This window comes from Opisthocomus hoazin, chromosome 3 (genome assembly GCF_030867145.1).
Source record: "Opisthocomus hoazin isolate bOpiHoa1 chromosome 3, bOpiHoa1.hap1, whole genome shotgun sequence".
Lineage (NCBI taxonomy): Eukaryota > Metazoa > Chordata > Aves > Opisthocomiformes > Opisthocomidae > Opisthocomus > Opisthocomus hoazin.
In genome coordinates, this window is record NC_134416.1 from 83,575,317 (window position 1) to 83,593,098 (window position 17,782).

The 17,782-nt window shown below is 38.8% G+C and overlaps 1 protein-coding gene across 11 annotated transcripts in view; it reads right to left on the reverse strand.

Moving 5' to 3' along the window:
• The window catches only part of SEMA5A (semaphorin 5A), a 446,528-nt gene that overhangs the window by 201,191 nt on the left and 227,555 nt on the right, over window positions 1-17,782 (reverse strand). For all 11 annotated transcript variants that reach the window (XM_075416809.1, XM_075416808.1, XM_075416805.1 and 8 more), the window contains exons 10-11: window positions 16,005-16,140; window positions 12,445-12,649 (exon numbers count right to left, since the gene is read on the reverse strand). In XM_075416809.1, coding sequence (XP_075272924.1) covers window positions 12,445-12,649; window positions 16,005-16,140 — 341 coding nt within the window. The remainder of the gene's footprint in view (window positions 1-12,444; window positions 12,650-16,004; window positions 16,141-17,782) is intronic.

Here is a 17,782-nt window from a genome sequence, read left to right on the forward strand (position 1 = left end):
CCATGCCCTTAGGGAATTCCAGGGAGCACTTACTGCTTATTTAAAAAGGCACTGGAAAAATATTTGAATAGTCCTTGCAGCAGGGAGCAAGGCATCTCGTCTCTAGCTGAATCGTCTGCCTACTTGGCTTGTGAGCTGCTGTGCTCCGGTATCTGCAGGCCAGATGAACGGTGTGCTCTGCACACAGATTAAAACACTGTCAGTGAGGGGATCTGGGAGGGCTTCTCCCCACCCACAGCAGTCCTTTCTCTCATCTCAGGAAGAGATGGCTTTGAACTCTGAAGCCCAAGAGAAATTAAACCTCAGCTCTACGTAGCCCATATAAATACGGATCACTGTATCGACAGACCGACCTTTCTCTCTCGTGCTGCTGTGTTCATTGCAGAGGATAATCCCATGGAAGTGTATCAGATTTGCTCAAGGCATGGCTACTTGATTACGTCCCCATATACCAAGTATCACCATACATATCCCCTTCAGAAAGTTATATGAAAATGTGAGAATTCAAACACATATCAATGCTTTAGATACTAACACTGGTTTAAGAAATGCTGTTCATCCAGAGAGGACATGGTTAAAACTACAGCATAAAATCTTTAGATGAGGCTGTAATGAGTTTGAGAAGAGAAATTTCTTTCTCAGGACTCGGTAAACAGGTGACTGACAACAATTTAAAGTTTGGCTCTAATACCCCACAGTCATTCTCCTTTTCTTCCTTGTGAAGTTATCTGGAAATCTTAGGTAGGCAATACAGAACAAAGGCGTGATTCATAACAACATCAAGCACAAAGTCCTTGATCTCACCAAGCTATAACCTCATTTTAAATTCGTATTTAATTTACCCAAGTTCTGTCTATAAAGTTACTCAGTAATAAAAAAATATTTACAAGGCTCTTGACATATGAAGCCAGAACTTAAAGAAGGCCAGTACAACATTTTTTTTTGTCTTGCATCACATTGAAATGACTTGGCATGCAAAATGGCACAATCTTCCAGCTCAGAAAAGAAATGCACTTCAACAATGCCATGTTCAAAATGAAACAGAATATCTAGACTATGCTGGTGCATCAAATCTAAGCGAAAACAAAATGTACGTATTCATTGCCTTTGATCATAGTTACTGTGTTTGATTCAAACAGATCCTGCCAATACACACATTAACATGTGAGCACGTGCTATGAGACCACCTTTACCAAGAATCCCAAAAGAGGTTTTCAGAAGTCTAAAGAGCCATCCAGCTTATACTTACAGACATAAATTAGGACAAACTAGGCTGTGGTTCAGACACAGGTGGTTGAGAAGACTGTGACTGGCAACACACTCTTCTTCCCAAACAGGAAAAAATTTTACTCCCTGAGGCCAGTTAGATGATAACTAAACAGATTCAATATCAAGAGCAACATGCAAATAACACCTATTCTAGAAAATGCTCATTTGACAATAGATTGTAATTACAGCCACTCTTGTTGCCAATATCCAACTTTTACTGCACTAAAAATCACACATACATACACAAAACCTACAGCCCTGAGGCAAAGAAGACACAAGAATTCTTATGGTTCTGAAAGGGAAACATTACACCTGTCAAGAGATGCATAATTTTGACATCCTGGATTCTGAAAAGAGAAAGAAATAAAACTATAATGTTGCGTTATTGGGTAACACAATTCACAACGAAATAAACAAACAAAAGTCTGTATTAATTTTCCAGAAGCTTCTTCTCTGGAATAGAAAATATTCCAAATTTGGAGAGATCTGCTAAAATGTTTAGTCAGTAGGTAAGACTGGACTCCACAGGTAGTGGAGACGAGCACCTCTAAAGAAATGTGTAACCTCTAACTAAAGTAGCAGAGTAGATAATACACATAGATATTAATCTCAAGAAGAAATGATTCTTGTGATTTAAGGCTTGCTTTCTGACACAGTGTAGCAGTAAAGAATGCCACACCGTACACAAAGGATTAAAATTACTATCAAATACAGGCCCTGGATCCCTGCCAGTCTCCCAAAGTTGAGATGTATTAACTCTGATTGGATCTGACTGGACAGGGAGTGCTTACTGCTCCTATTATTTTTTACTGCCTTCCTTCATGCAACCACAGTAATAAATACCTTGTACTACCTAACGATTGCCATGAATACGATAGTGTTTTCCCATTGAATAAATTTTCCAGTGCCCAGATCGAAGAAGCACTTACATGCACAAGTGGAGAAAACTGTTTCTCAGATAATAACCCACAATAAACCTCGCCTGATTTCTTAACTGAGTCGTAGTTTCATTGGAAGTGTCAGAAAGACAACTGACTACTGTACAGATCCAGAAGCATCACAAACTTGGCTGACTAGAATGTTTTAGGGACTATCCTCTACCCAAACTCATCTTCAGTTTGCATAGCACATGTCCCTATGCCTCAGTCCCCAGATAAGCCAAATCCAGGAAATATATCCATTTCAAATCCAGAATGATGTGCATGGAACTTCAGCAGCAATTGCAGCATAAAGCACAGCTGTTGTTCAGACAGCTCACACTGAACATCACACATATAATGCCCTCATGCCTGTGATCCAACATTTTGGGTTTTTTTGAGTTAAACATGAGTTTCATGTATGGTTTGAACTTCCCTCTCTCCTCCCCCCAATTAACTATTCCACTTCTTTGTTCAGGAAGGGTTCACTGAGTCACTCTTATGCATGTCCACCTTAAATTAAAGGCTTTTTAAAAGGCCTTGCAGAATATTCTAAAGATGTTCACAATGCTCAGCAACGTGACAAGTTGCCTAATCCTTTCTGAAAAGTTCTGATACGGCCAAGTCCCGTCAGAAGGAATGCTTCCTCCCCACATCTCTGGGGAAGAGTCCTGAACACCAGCTGCGTATTCATGCAAGAGTTACACAGTTGGTTCAATGGTCAAACTTCACACTGAGATAAGGCAAATTCCAACAGCTGTTTTCAAAATTAGGACCAAGTCTTTTAACCAGCACTACACGCTACAAGGAACAAAACAAGAGATTTTAATATAGACTAGATGCTAATAGGTACCTTAGCTTTGAAGACAACAGAACAACACTGAGTACCTTGTAAGACACCTTTCAGTTGCAACTTCATATTCTGTGCATTAGAATTATCTAATAACAAATGAATGTAGGGGTTATCAAGTCTAGGTTCCCTGCCAGGAAGAAGAGGTGCTAGTACCCAGAAAACCCAGAAAGGCTATTTGTCCATTCTAGGTTTATAAAGTAGTCAAACAGGATCTGAAAGATCAACACCACTGTGATAAAGAGGAGCTGGTCTCTTTTTAATGGAAGGCTGAGACTTTTTCTCCAGCTCTTCACAACCTTTCCCTCCCTGGCCCGCACATTAGTCTCACTCCCGTGCAAACAGAGCCAGCTGTTCTTCATCCAGTAGCTGCTGCTTGCAGCCATTCTGACTTCCAGTGGTGGCACAGAAGAGCACACAGCATATGTTCTTTGGACATTTATTTATAGTCTCTACCCGACAGAGCTGGGCAATTATAAAGACACAGTGATAATTTGTGAACAGAAAAAAAAGGGCTCCTCTGACTTACATTTGTCCCACGAGAGAAGAGAATACAAATGCCATCTACTTGCAGCAGGCAATTCATGAACATGCTATCTAAAATATGAACAAACTATATGAGCAAATATCAGCAACAAACTAATCAAAATCATGACCTATATATGGGTTGATTATAATAACAAGAAATGACTACAAATAAGTGGTAGGTAATTTGTGAACCAAATAAAGATCTACGATTCTCCCATATAAATTGCAGTCAATGAATAATTTAACCAGCTATAGAGCCATCTATTTATTAAGAAACCTCTTTAGCACTCTCCAACTGGAGCTGGCAGAATGATTTATCTCTACACACAACGATAAAGTCAAGGGAAATCAGTACTACTGGACATTTAAAATGCTGGTTTGATTCTCTAAAGCCCTGTAGTATCACTTATAGGTATGTAGCCTGGACTTTAGACGTGACCATTCTCATTTGGTAACATTTTAAAGCCACTTTGCCCAGTACAGATGACACAATACACAAGGCAGTGGCAAACCGACATCTCTGTTTAAATTACATATTAAACCAGCTATGGTTTATACAATCTTTCCTTGTCTTTAAAGATATTCAACATGGAAAAAACCATAAATATTCTAGCAGGAATATATAGCAAGCATTCTTAGTGACATTACCATAAATCCCAGAGTGAACATTAGACTGTTGAAGACAAAACTATGCAATATTTTAAAACTTTCTTTAAATTTTGCCGCAGAATGTTTCCTGGAAAGACTAATAATATAAATAAAGCATTCATGCAGCTACCTTTCCTTTATCAGAGGTAGTGGTCACTGCAAAAGAAGTAGAGAATAAAGTTACTAATTTTATGGTTTACTGCTTGATTTTTTTAAACAAATGTTAAGATCATCGTGCTGCTGTTAGGACTGGTGGCTTCCAACATGCACCAGTTTCAGACAGCAGAGTAATTGATGACTGCCCTTGCTTCAAGCGTCTTAAAATGACATCGCATAAGGCCAGAAGGGTAAGAAGTTACACGCAAGTAGTTTTCAAACAGTTGCAGGGGTGCTTTACAACTATGTAAGAGCACACTATACCTTTGTCAAGGAAAGGCATAAGAGATAAAGCAACTGTGTTTTCTGTTACAACAGAAGAGAAATAGTTTTAAAAGGTGATGACTGACTGCCACACTGCATATGCCCCATTATCCATCCGCACTTTGATTTTCCTGTTTCTCTGTTTTCGAACTAGAAAGTATTAATACATACAAACAGACCACCTAAAGCTTTCACACTTGACTTGTGACTCAGATTACGACTACTTTGATCATTACTATTACTGCATTTATATTGCAGTTTCTACACTAAAAAGGTGCTTCTCAGACTGAGAGGAAAAGCCTACAGCTCCTTTCTACAAAAATTATCTGCAGATTACTTTCAATAACCTTAACAAAATTGAAATAATACAGTCAGAAGTAGCAGTTATAGAATTGGAAAACGTGCAGTCAATTTAAGCTTTCTTGTGCTCTTCACTACATACAAAGCACATATAAGTATATATTTTTGCTTATAACTTTAAGGTCTGTGACTTCACTTTACTACATATATTATGACACCATGCACATTAAACTGTGAAAGCTGCACAATTTGATCAGAACCTGTAGTCTGTCAGGAATTGGGGATATACGGATTTGATGGGTGGACTGTTCGATGGCTAAGGAATTGGTTGGAAGGTCACAGCCAGAGGGTAGTGGTCAAACGGCTTGATGTCCAAATGGACGCCACTGACAAGTGCTGTCCCTCAGGGGTCCATACTGGGACTGGTCCTGTTTAATATTTTCATCAATGACTTAGCGAGATGAAGTGCACCCTCAGCAAGTTTGAAGATGACACCAAGCTGAGTGGTGTAGTTGACATGCCAGAAGGATGGGATGCCATCCAGAGGGACCTGGAGAAGCAGAAGAGGTGGGCTCATGTGAATCTCATGAGGTTCAACAAGGCCAAATGCAAGGTCCTGTATCTGGGTTGGGGCAGCCCCTGGTATCCATACAGGCTGGGGGATGAAGGGATTGAGAGCAGTCCCACCGAGAAGGACTTGGGAGTACTGGTGTATGAAAAGCTGGACATGAGCCACCAATGTGTGCACGCAGCCCAGAAGGCCAACCATATCCTGGGCTGCTTCAAAAGCAGCGTGGCCAGCATGCTGAGGGAGGTGATTCTGCCCTTCTACTCTGCTCTGGTGAGACCCCACCTGGAGTCCTGCGTCCAGCTCTGGAGCCCTCAGCACGAGAAGGACATGGACCTGTTGGAGCAGGTCCAGAGGAGGGCCACAAAAATGATCAGAGGGATGGAACACCTCTCTTACGAGGAAAGGCTGAGAGGGTTGGGGTTGTTCAGCCTGGAGAAGAGAAGGCTGCAGGGAGACCTTATTGCAGCCTTTCAGTACATTAAGGGGGCCTATAGGAAAGACAGGGACAATCTTTTTAGCAAGACCTGTTGTGATAGGACAAGGAGTAATGGCTTTACACTAAAAGAGGGTAGATTTGGACTAGATATAAGGAAGATATTTCTTTACACTGAGGGTGGTGAAACACTGGAATGGGTTGCTCAGAGAGGCAGTGGAGGCCCCATTCCTGGAAACATTCAAACCCAGGTTGGACAGGGCTCTGAGCAACCTGATCTAATTGAAGATGTCCCTGTTCACTGCAGGGGAGGAGGGCTAGATGACCTCTAAAAGTGCCTTCCAACCCTAAGCATTCTGATTCTATGAAAATGACAGTATTTCATCTAAGATTTTTTAGAAAAAACACACACACAACTTTTTTCTTCTTAAGACCTTGGATTGTTCCCTAGCAAAAAGTGTTGTGTACTGATTGCAAAAACAAAAGAAAAAAGATAGAACTGTAAAAATAATTATGGAGGAATCGAATTGTGCACTATTTTGCATCAATTTACTCTCATCTAGTAAGACAAACAATAGAAATACAAACTGTTTTGACAGCATTTCCAAAATTAGTTTCATGCATTCTTCCAAATCACTTCATTATGTTGGGACTAGTTTCTGGATAATATACAGCATTGAGGCTTCATGAGAAAAAAGTTACATTTGTAGAGATTTATTACCTGTTATAACCCTTATAAAGGCAAAGGTATGAAAAATCCATCTGCATTTTCAAAAAATATATTTTGAAATTTCTTTGTGAAACCACTCCATAATAATTGCTGCATATGTTTCATCAGAATTACTTTTATCATTATTCTCTGCATTTCTACCTATAACTCTGAGGTCTTAAGAGGAGGGAAAGACATTTTCCAGAATTTCTTAGAAAGGGAAGTTCAAAACCTATTGTAACATCTTCCAGTCATCCTTAAGCCTCAGATAAAGCCTGGCTTTTGGCATAAAAATCAGGTTCAGTTCAGCAAACAACCCACTCTTTAGAGACACGCAATGTAGCCATCAATAAATCTTTCTTCAGGTTCCATACCCTCTTTCTAAGTCAGCCACACCCCAATTTCATCAATACTAAACTATAAATCCCAGTTATCAAGATTCATCACTGGGCATATACCATTTCTACTCAGTATACGGAGGGGACATCCTCTGTCCAGTGGGACTGAAGAACAGAGAAAACATCAGAGTTTTTCCACCAAGCCATTTTTAAAATATGGCCTTAAAGTTTCTTTTCAGACACTTCAAGTATTACCTTTTCTGAACTCCCAGGAAACAGCAACCAGAAACTGTTTTCAGAATACCCTCAAACAAGACACCATACCTAATAATTTTCTTATTCATTCTAATCAATTGATCCATTTTGCAACAGTCCTCTAAATATAGGCTACTTGCTCTTGTTGCAACATCCTGTTTTCTGACACGCTTTGAAGACCTTTTGATATTGGCAAAGTCTTTAACCATGGGACAACAGGGCATTTAAATTGAAAGAGAGAAAGAAATGGGAGTGGGAAAAAAGGAACAAAAGGGAGGGAAACAAAACAGTGACATATATATAGCACCACTTTGCTTTGAATTTTTTCTGATGAAGGAGGAAGTAAAGTCTTTTAAACTTGAAAATTCATCAGAATTGTTTGTTGTTCTCTAGCTCGCTCTACTTATAACTTCTCATTGTAGATGATTTTTAGTTCAGAACTTCTATGAATGCTTTCCTTGACTTTCCTTTCTGAATCACTGAAAATTGTTTCAGGGATTTCTGTCTGTCTAAAGCCAGCAGCACTGCTTGTTCTAAGCAACACAAAATGTGCAGGAACTGATATATCCCCTCATTCTGTGTTAGAAGTCAGTGCAGCAAAAGATTAAGATGTGTTTCTGAAGTACAAAAGTATATTTTCGATATGAGCAGTAGATGTGAAATCCCAGAACATCAGAATCTCCTAGCAAAATGATGACTTGGCAAAGGATTAGGAAATGAAGACTGTTCACGCAGCAGATTAATGCATTTGTTTGCTAACTCCCAGTCTCTCCTCAAGTAATATCTATTTAAGGTTTAATGAAATTAGATTACACTTTTCTACTGTCAGGTTTATTCTCGTCTGTAATATTTGTATTCTAATAACAGGGTGGATAGGTAAGTGAATGTGAGGGGGGAAAGAAAAAATTTTCTCTTAACTACTGCCCATCTCCTTCAAAGAATGAGATTTTTGCTTTGAGTAACAGACAGCAGAGGATTCATTTGTATTCAGTCCAACCTATATGCCTACCTTTCCACTGAATCAGCTTTGTACATTTTGAAAGACCATTTTTGTAAGAATGTTGTAATGAATTATAACTACAAAAGTCATGCAGAGTACCTCTCACACAGCATGGGTTGGACCATCCTGCTTTACACCAGGAGGCGTAAATTGCTTACTGCCAGTACTTCTCTTAGGGTTGAATGCACTTCCCTTTTGGCAGCAGAAACTACAATGATATCTATTATCACAGGGTTGAGTAAAAATGTAATGTAGCCCAAACAATTTGCACATGGTACTGGCAGACCATAGACAGAGGATAATTGAGATTGGAAGGGACATTAGGAGGTCTCAAGTCCAACCTTCTGCTCAAAGGGCAGCTAGCTATAACACAGACTGGATTGCTGTCTGGTCTTGAAAACCTCCAAGGATGGACACTGTACAACCTCTTAGAGAAATCTGATCCACTGCATGACTGTCCTCGGAGTGAAAAAGTTTTTATTTATATCCAGTCTGAAACTCACTACTGGCTGTCTCTTGTCTTCCCACCATGCAGCACTACGAAGAGCTAGCTCTGTTCTTCATGTAAACACCCTGTAGGTATTCACAGGCTGTTACTAGGCCCCCCCTGAAGCCTTCTCTCCTCTAGGATGAACCAGGCCAGTTCCCTCAGCTTCTCCTCCTAGGGCACAGTGACCCAGCCTTCAACAGAACATGGTCCTTCACTGAATTTACTTTATTTACTGAATTTAATTTATTTTATCAATGTGCTTCTTGTACTGGGGAAGGCCAAAACTGGACATGGTCTAAAGTGTGTTGATATGGGGATAAGCTCTTACCTTGATCTACTGGCTATGTTCCTGCTAATAGAGTCCGAGGCACTGCTGGCCTTCTTTGCTGCAAGGACATCGTCTTAGGTCATGTTCAGCTTTCAGTCTACCAAAGTCCCCAAGTCCTTTCAGCAGAGCTGTTGCCAAGACCGTCAGTACCCAGCCTCAGTCATTGCACAGAGTTAGTCTTTTCCAGATTTGGGACTTCATATTTGCAGCTGTTGAATTTCATGAGGTTCTTGCTAGCCCATCCCTCCAGTATGTCTAGCTCCTTTGGATGGCAGTGCTGTCCTCCAGTGTAACAACTGGTACTCCAGTCTGGTCTCATCCGCACACTTGATAGAGTGCACTCTGTTGCTTCCTCCAGGTTGTTGATTTAAACGTTAAACAGACAGTACTCAGCTCCTTACCACTTCTATACATCCCATTAATAACTGCTCTCTGAGTCTGACATCCAAGCAGGTTTTATACATCCAGTTGTCCACCCATACAGACCATAACATCCTAATTTGGATATACAACTATTGTGGGGGACAGTGTCAAAAGCCTTGCTAAAGTTATGTACTACCCTCTCCTCATGCACAAATCCAGTCATTTTACCACAGAAAGTAATCAGGTTCGTTAGGTGCGATTCTCCCTTGGGAAATCCATGCGGAATGTTCCCAGTCACCTTCTTCTATATCATGCGCCCACAGAAGTGGGCTCCTTGATTTTCCCAGGGACTGAAGTAATGCAGACCAGCCTGTTCCCTAGATTGTTTTTTGCTTTTTCTGAAGATGAAGCATTGTGGCAAAATTTTAACACCAAATTTATCTTGCCACCACTTTTAATAATGCAAGTAAAATAAATGTGATAAGCCACAATAATGACAACCATTTTTCCATCTGGCAGTGACTGTAACCCCACTTTTCCACCTCTCCCAAACAGACATATGCTTTACGGTACTAGGAGCTTGGCGCAGATGACATTGTATGGGGGAGTAAGGCTGGACACTGGATGAATTCAAAACTGTTAAAACTTGGTCTGATTTTGAAGTTATTGTTTATTTCCAAAGTTAAGGCTGCTGCCTTTAAGTGTCTGTTGTTTACAGAAGCAGTGCTGTTTTCTCAGTAATATTCTACCACATGCAGTTTGGGGTGCTAACTCAATACTAACTGCTCTACAGCTTCTGCAGAAGCAAAGATAGGTCTATTCATTACCAATATCATAAAATTAAAACGATGACCTGCACCCCAAAGAAGGTAAACTACTGCCTTTGTCCTCAAATCATAAGATTTCAGTAAATTATTTTGTTATCTCTTTGCATTTTTAAACTACTCTTACATATTGTAGGTATGGTATGTATATATATAAACATGTTTGTGGTTATTTTAAAATCTACCAAAAAGGTATTTTTTCTGGAAAAGTGAATAATTAATATTTATTGGAAAATAAAGCTTAGTACTTACACTCAATTTGGGGAGGAGGGGGGCAGAAGGAATGTTAACGCAAACCATTATGATTCAGTGAAATATAAGTGAAATAGAATTGACTGTCAAGAAAATTTCAAGAATACTATATTCTTACCTGGGGCTTTTTATCATACATTTTCCTACACTTATAAAACTTACACTGTCCAATTATATAAAAGCATATACTGGAATCAGACTAAAGATCCAGTTAAGGCAGTATCCTGTTTCCATGAATGACCAACGCCAGAAGTAGAGAGAAGAATGAAAGCGGAAGGTAAGCATACATCATAAGAAGTACAGGAGCAATATCTTATTAGCAGCAAGAAAGTTGCATAAAAAGAACCTAAAACCTTTACTGAACACAATTTATTAATGAACCATGAAACTTAAAGTTTTAGATCCTCACTTACTGAATCAAACGTAAAAAGAAACATAGTTAGGGAAACTGAAAACTGAAGACAATCAGAATTATGCCAGATTACATCATTCTCGGTGCTGCCACTATAATGTAAATATGCCACAATGCAGTGTTAAGTCTCTTCATGTAAAAACAATTCAGCACATGTTTCTCTAACATGGTTTCTGCCAAAAGACCTCTACAATACAAACAGCATTTATTATTGGCATGATTTCACTTAAAATGCTACCAACCAGGGGGCTGTTTTGACTACAATTGGTCAAATCTTAGCACAGTTTTAACCCATGAAAAGCTTTTGTATTACTGCCTGTCTTTCAAGGAGCACAACGAGAAAACTACGCGGATAATATGCAAAGAAATACTGTTCCATCCGAACACACCAGATTTCTATAAAATTTCTTCAGACTCAAAACAAGCAATCTTCTCTGAAAAATGACATCATGTTTTCAAAGGAAAATTAAATCATATATTGAACTACAACACACATTTTTCTTGGGCTCTTGATAAATGATAAGCTATAGACTATACAATTTTCTTTAGTAAATCATACTTTAAGTAATTAAAAGGATTGATCCAGTTTCTACTGAATCAATGACAATTTTGAAATCTACTTCATTGATTGCAAGCTCAAATAAATAGGATTTCTTTTCCTCTTGTTGTGCCACAGATTTTTTCCCTAAATTTATGGTATTTTGTGCTTATTCACCATGAGACAAACTACGCACTTTAACAAACCATCACTTTGATAAGCTATCCCCTACTAATGTGCACGGGAGTAAGTAATTGTTAGAACTACCCTAAGTTTTATGCCATGAGGCTCTAAATATGTTACTCCAATCTAGTTTTTCAGTCTCAGCTGGGGACACGCTTGTTCTGCAAAAACAGTTCTCTGACACTCTTGCTATTTTTAAGAAGCTTGAAATTTTGAATCAAGACAGAAATATTTCTAACCAAGGCAAATTTAAGTGAATTATTTTTCTTTCATTGCTAAGCGCCCATATAAATGTACAAATAATAAGGTAGGGCGTAAAACTGCATAATGAATAATTTAAAAATGAGATGAAAAGGAAAGGTAATAAAATATTTGTGAGCAGGAAACTCTGAAATAGCAATAGCAGTATTGTATTTGCTATTTGTAGAGTTACTTCTATCTCAGAGGATCTTAAACCATCTTATCCTGGGCAAGATTGTACTCTGAACTATATGAAAAGAATAAAAGACAAACTTGCACAGTCCTGTTTCTAGAATTTCCAATTGTTCACTCCCTCAAGAGCATGCAGGCTTCACACCTTCAAAGGAGAGCAGGAAACAGACACCTGGATTTGAGTTCACAATATAATATAAACAAAGACATTGCAAACTGCTAAATTCACCTCCTCAGAAAACGCAGAAGGTAGAGTTAATGCTTCAAAGAGGAAAAGCTCTTGTTCATGGTGCACTATATATATTCCATAACTGATTCATAGACCTTTAAAATTCATAGACCTCATAAACTTTTGCAGTTCTCACAGCAATGCAGAGTTCATACCTGTGGCAAGATAGATGATATGGAAAAGCATGTCCTTGCCCTGTACGACATCCACAACCACATGGGAAAATCGGCTGTTGTCTTCCATGAAGTAAGGAATTGGAATAACTGGTTGAACAACCTCATGCATTAAGAAGAATTTTTGAGCATCCTGAAGATTTCTTTCAGTCAGATTTACATATAAACCCTGGTCCATGGTGCCACACTGTAAACACAGAAAAGTAACATTACTATATGCATCAACAATAACAACAGATTTACTCTCTGATTTGCAGCACAAGAAACTAAAAACCAAGACTGTATCTTGTACTAGCACTGTGAAATTCCACTTTCAGGTCTCATTTTGGTGCTGACCAGACTGTCCACACAGTGATTGAGGAAGTGCCACTATCCCAAGGCAATAATCCAGAGGCTCCCTAACTCTTATCAACACGGAAGGGCACTAGACTGACCACCACAAGTGGGCTACAGTAATATTTCGCTATATCCTATGTTATGTTCACGGGGCAGGAAGAAGAAAAACTACTATCCAACAACCAACAAAATTTTCTGACAGGTCTTCTTTATAATTTACACAGACACTGTGCTAAAGACATAACAAATTTTCAGAGGAAATCCCATGTCCTGCCACAGCCAGGATCTGACAGAAACCCCAGGTCACAGCACCACGCACAGTTCTGTCAGCTTCTTCAGATCACCCTGTGTTCCCTAGCCAAGAATGGACAATGCAGAGCTCTAACTATAAAGTGATATCCACGGCACAGGCATTTTTGCCTCGGAGCTGACTGTATTTTATATCTGAAAACTGTACTCTTTTCTTACAGTAAAGCATTTACTAACTGCTCGCACAAATTTCAAGCACAAATAAACAAAGCAAAATAAGTGACAGTTAACTTAGCATCATTGTGTTTAAGTCTTCAACTGAGGACAACAAACGAGAATGCTGCTTAGCGCATGTGAATATGTAAACATCCACATGCAGAGAAGTAAAGTCGTTACTTCACAACATTTATCAAATATGTCGGTTATGTGAAAGCATACCTAAGCCATACTTTTTCATTCTATTCTACTACGTCATAAATTATGCTATGAATTACAGCATGAACAAAATAATACGGTGTGCAAAACGCTATCAGTTATTTTTTCATTATTGCCATGTTTTCCACATGAAATTTAATGATCATTCCAAATCCACAAATGTTAAGAAAAACTCAAATAAATAATTTCATAATAAGAGATCATATGATGAGGAAAGACAATTAAGCAACTGGCAGGGAACAATTACTTGCTCCATGAGCACCCTGCATGTCAGGCCACTGAAAAACATAAACCGTGCCAAAGAAGAATTTCTCTGAATTTATCCAGCAGGAAAGATTCCAGCTGGAACGCTCATAGTATACTGAAATACATATGGTCCTCAGGCTTACAGTGGAAATTGTCCTGTGTAAAGAGAAAAGAAACAACCTCTGGAGAAAACCAGCATTCCTCAAAAACTGGGACTCCAGTAGTATTCTAATCTGGAGAATATTTCATTAATATAATCCAGTCTTGGAAATATAATGTCTGATGTAACTATCACTACACAGCAGTAGTCTTATTTCCAGTTACCTACTTCTGTCTGTTACTGATGAGTAGATGAATACACTGAGAATAAATCTACTTCTGAGACTACACAAACAGAACTTCTGATATTTCATTATAAGCACTCTACAAAAGACAAGTCCTTCTTTCTGGGAAAGAAACCAGTGATTCAGCCAATGAATATATCCCATCTACATGCAGTTTGTAGACTAAAGTTCCATCAAGTCACAAAAAATGGTTACACCTAGCTCTAAGCATTAGACTAGCTTCTGGTATACACCGGTGCTGCAGTTACGGAGCCAGAAATCTAACAGAAAGTTCAACAGAATTAAAGATAGCATCTGCAAAAGAACAGAAGTTCGACATCACTAATAATACCTAGAGACTAGTTAGTGTCAATCTGCTTCAATACTGTGTTGCAAAACGCCATGTTACAGCTTTTAATACTAGTGCTGGCCTCCAAAGCTGCTCCTCAATGAGACATGATACAACTGTTGCCACTGTTCTTGTAAATTTGATGAGTACCAGCCATATTAAAATCAGCCAGACTATCCAAGCAAGAAATTTCTTCAACACCTCAGTCTTGACTGCGATTTAGAGATGAGCACCGATGGTACAGTAGAGACTTAAACCATTTTTACACAGCCATCAGGCTGGCGTCTTTGTTGCTATGTACCATCCTGTATGGGGTGCTCTCACAATTATCAACACATTAATACAAGGTTTGTAGGGAGAGGTTAATAGCTTTTATTGGACTTGCTCACCTAGTCAGAAAGAACAGAAGATTTTTACATACAAGTCTTTCTTCAGGCTTTCTCCTTCAAAAATTTAGCCTCACTTAGACCCTCTTACTATCACTATTTTGACAATACAAATATTTCTACAACATATAAAAAGCCATATACAAATATAGCCTGCTTCTGCAATATGGTTTACCTCAATGGTGTCTTGTCACCTGGGGCTAATGACAAACATACTATTTAGGAAAGGTAACATGGCTCCGGTCTGTAATTCAGAGCAAATTCAGTGCCTTATTTTCCTCTGTCTGCACAAATCGGGAAGCATTTAAAACTACCTACAACCCCCAATGGGTTCTGTTTCATGCTTGCAAAGATCACATGACCCTTACAAGACGCTAGGGAAGGCTGTTATAGGAGCAGCACTGAACTCGTGAAATTGCATAGAGATTAAGGGAGGGTGAAAGGTGGATAAGGGTGAATACACTTAAGTATCTTGGTGAAAAGCTATTGTTGGTAATCACTACATTAATGCTGTTTTCCCTCCCATTTCCCATGCTAGGATCACACTCACTAAAATTGTCCTAGCAGGAGTGACTATGCAGAAGAAGAAAACAATGTGCATGTGCTTACCTGAAATGCCCCTTTTTTTGTAGAAAGTTCCACTGAGTGACCCACCTTGGACTAATTAGTTTTATACTGTCAGCCAACTGCAGATTATTACATTCTCTGAGGCTGACAAGTTCAAACGAGGGGCACACCACGTCACAAATTCTTTTAATCGGACTCTTCAGGGAGTGTGGACCACTTTGCACAGGAAAATATATAAAATCCTGACCACCCCTCCTTTATCCTCTCCCTACGCCCCCTTTCTTTTTTCTGTCAAACTATGTTCCTTTGTCAGGTTCTAATAGTACAAATACAATGTAAAAGAAAGTGCCAGTTTGATCATACTTGAGCCAGGAATTAATATTACCTTGACAGATAAGTATAGTGTTTCATGATGACAGAAGATTGAAGTTAAGGGTGTGTTCTCCTACCCTTCAGAGCACATCTGCCTTTCAACACAAATAATCCAGTATGTTGAAATAAAGGGACCTCTTAAGCCTTTTTTTTTTTTGTAATTTTTTTCAAGGTCCTGGATTACAACATACTTCAAAACTGGACTTATTAACTATGAAGCACACCGCACTTTGAAAAAAACCTCATGTAAACTATTGCCCTTCTCCCTCATATCTGTACCTGAAAATTAGGGTTAGGGTTGGGATACGGAAGCCAAGCAGAGCGAGAGTTTTCCTGGTATTTGAAGGGTCCATTGAAGGCCTGACTTATGGCACTCAGGTTGAAAACACAAACCGCTGATGCTGCTATGCTGTTCCTGCAAAAGAAATATAAACATTAACCTAAGTACCAACATTAAGAAGTCCACTTGCTGAAAAATAAATAAAAAAGGCAGTAAGTCTCCAATCCTCTAAGTAATTAACAGAGCAGATATGATCAGCCAGGAGGTGGTATTTCAAGATAAGGATATACTATGTGCTGATTTAGGTATGGATATTGGATTTAAAATTTTTGTCAGCCTTGCCAAGTAGCTGGTATGGGAGAAACTCAGAACTTCCTAACTTCTGCTGCTGCTGCTCTGACACCAGAAGGCCATACTTCCACACACAATCACATGAATCAGGGACACCTTTCTTCTGGTTACAAAGTTCAGGATGAGATTATTCTCAGGGCTTATTAATGTTTCTTCTATACAACTGTTCGCAGCATGATAGAAGTAAGGATTTTCAACGTATAGTATATGTCTCTGGACCCTGTGGAACCCCTGGGTAAGACACCTCCACAAAAATCTCATCTTCCACGAGTTGTTGTACGCCAGTTAGAGTACAAATTCCAGAAACCCATCAAGACAAAACAACTTGGACTCCATACTTTACAAGATACCCCATCAGAGAATAATCAGGAATAAACAGCAGCCAAGCAATACATACAATTTCCTGTTCTTGTCTTGAAAATGTGCTATACATGACAATAAAGTAATTCTGTACAGCGTAAGCAATGTAACCCAGTGACTATGAGAGCTTGTAATACAGAAAACTGCACTGTTTTTTCCATAATTTGATATAAAGGGATAAAGATGGTGGCAGCTGCACAAAACTTCCACTGCAGGTGAAACTGCTGATAATTGATTCACAGAGCATTCTTTTTTTTCTTCTATTTTTTTTCTTTTTTTCCCTTTTTTTTTCCTTTTTTAAATTTTTTTAAACTTGGCCTGTATTTTACACAAGGCTTATGAAAGCCTACTATAGAAATTCCAAAACGATGGAAAGAAAAAATAACCCCAGGGGATCAAATCCACCAACAACTGAAAATAAGAATTGCGATATATGGATCTAATAGCAGGACAAAAGAGCAATTTCCTTTCTTATACTTGTCAATCTTATTCCAAAGAAATCCCAAAATGCAAAGTTTCACACTAACCATTTCTGTGGAATCAATTATCACTGGATTTGATAATTCCTTGCTTATATAACCTATCACTAAATGCAGCTCACTAGTATTATTAACCATACCAATGTCTTCTTGAATCTCTTGAAGTCCTTGAAGGACATTAGACTCATGCTTATAGATTTTCAGATGGTCTAAAAGAAACAAAATCAGCTTCATTATGAAGCAGTGGCTAATGTGAACTTAAAAGTCAACCACACATAAAGAGTACAGGTTTTGCTATCACTCAAACTTAATTGACAGAGTGCTTCATTTTTCTCCCCACAAAAAAAATGATGCACAGTATATTAAAAAAAAGCATTAGGGTACAATAAAATCATTGCAATTTTGAAGATATTGAGATTGAAAAATCCTGAATGTGGTTCAGTGATATCTGATGCTGTTGCACCAACAAAAAGGACTCTGTTTTCCCCACCATGGGAAACCCTGGCACTTCTTCACCGTCAGGTTGCAGGGCTGTGCAGATATCTGTGAACAGGTATTCAACATGGGGAAGTAATCCTAACTCTGTA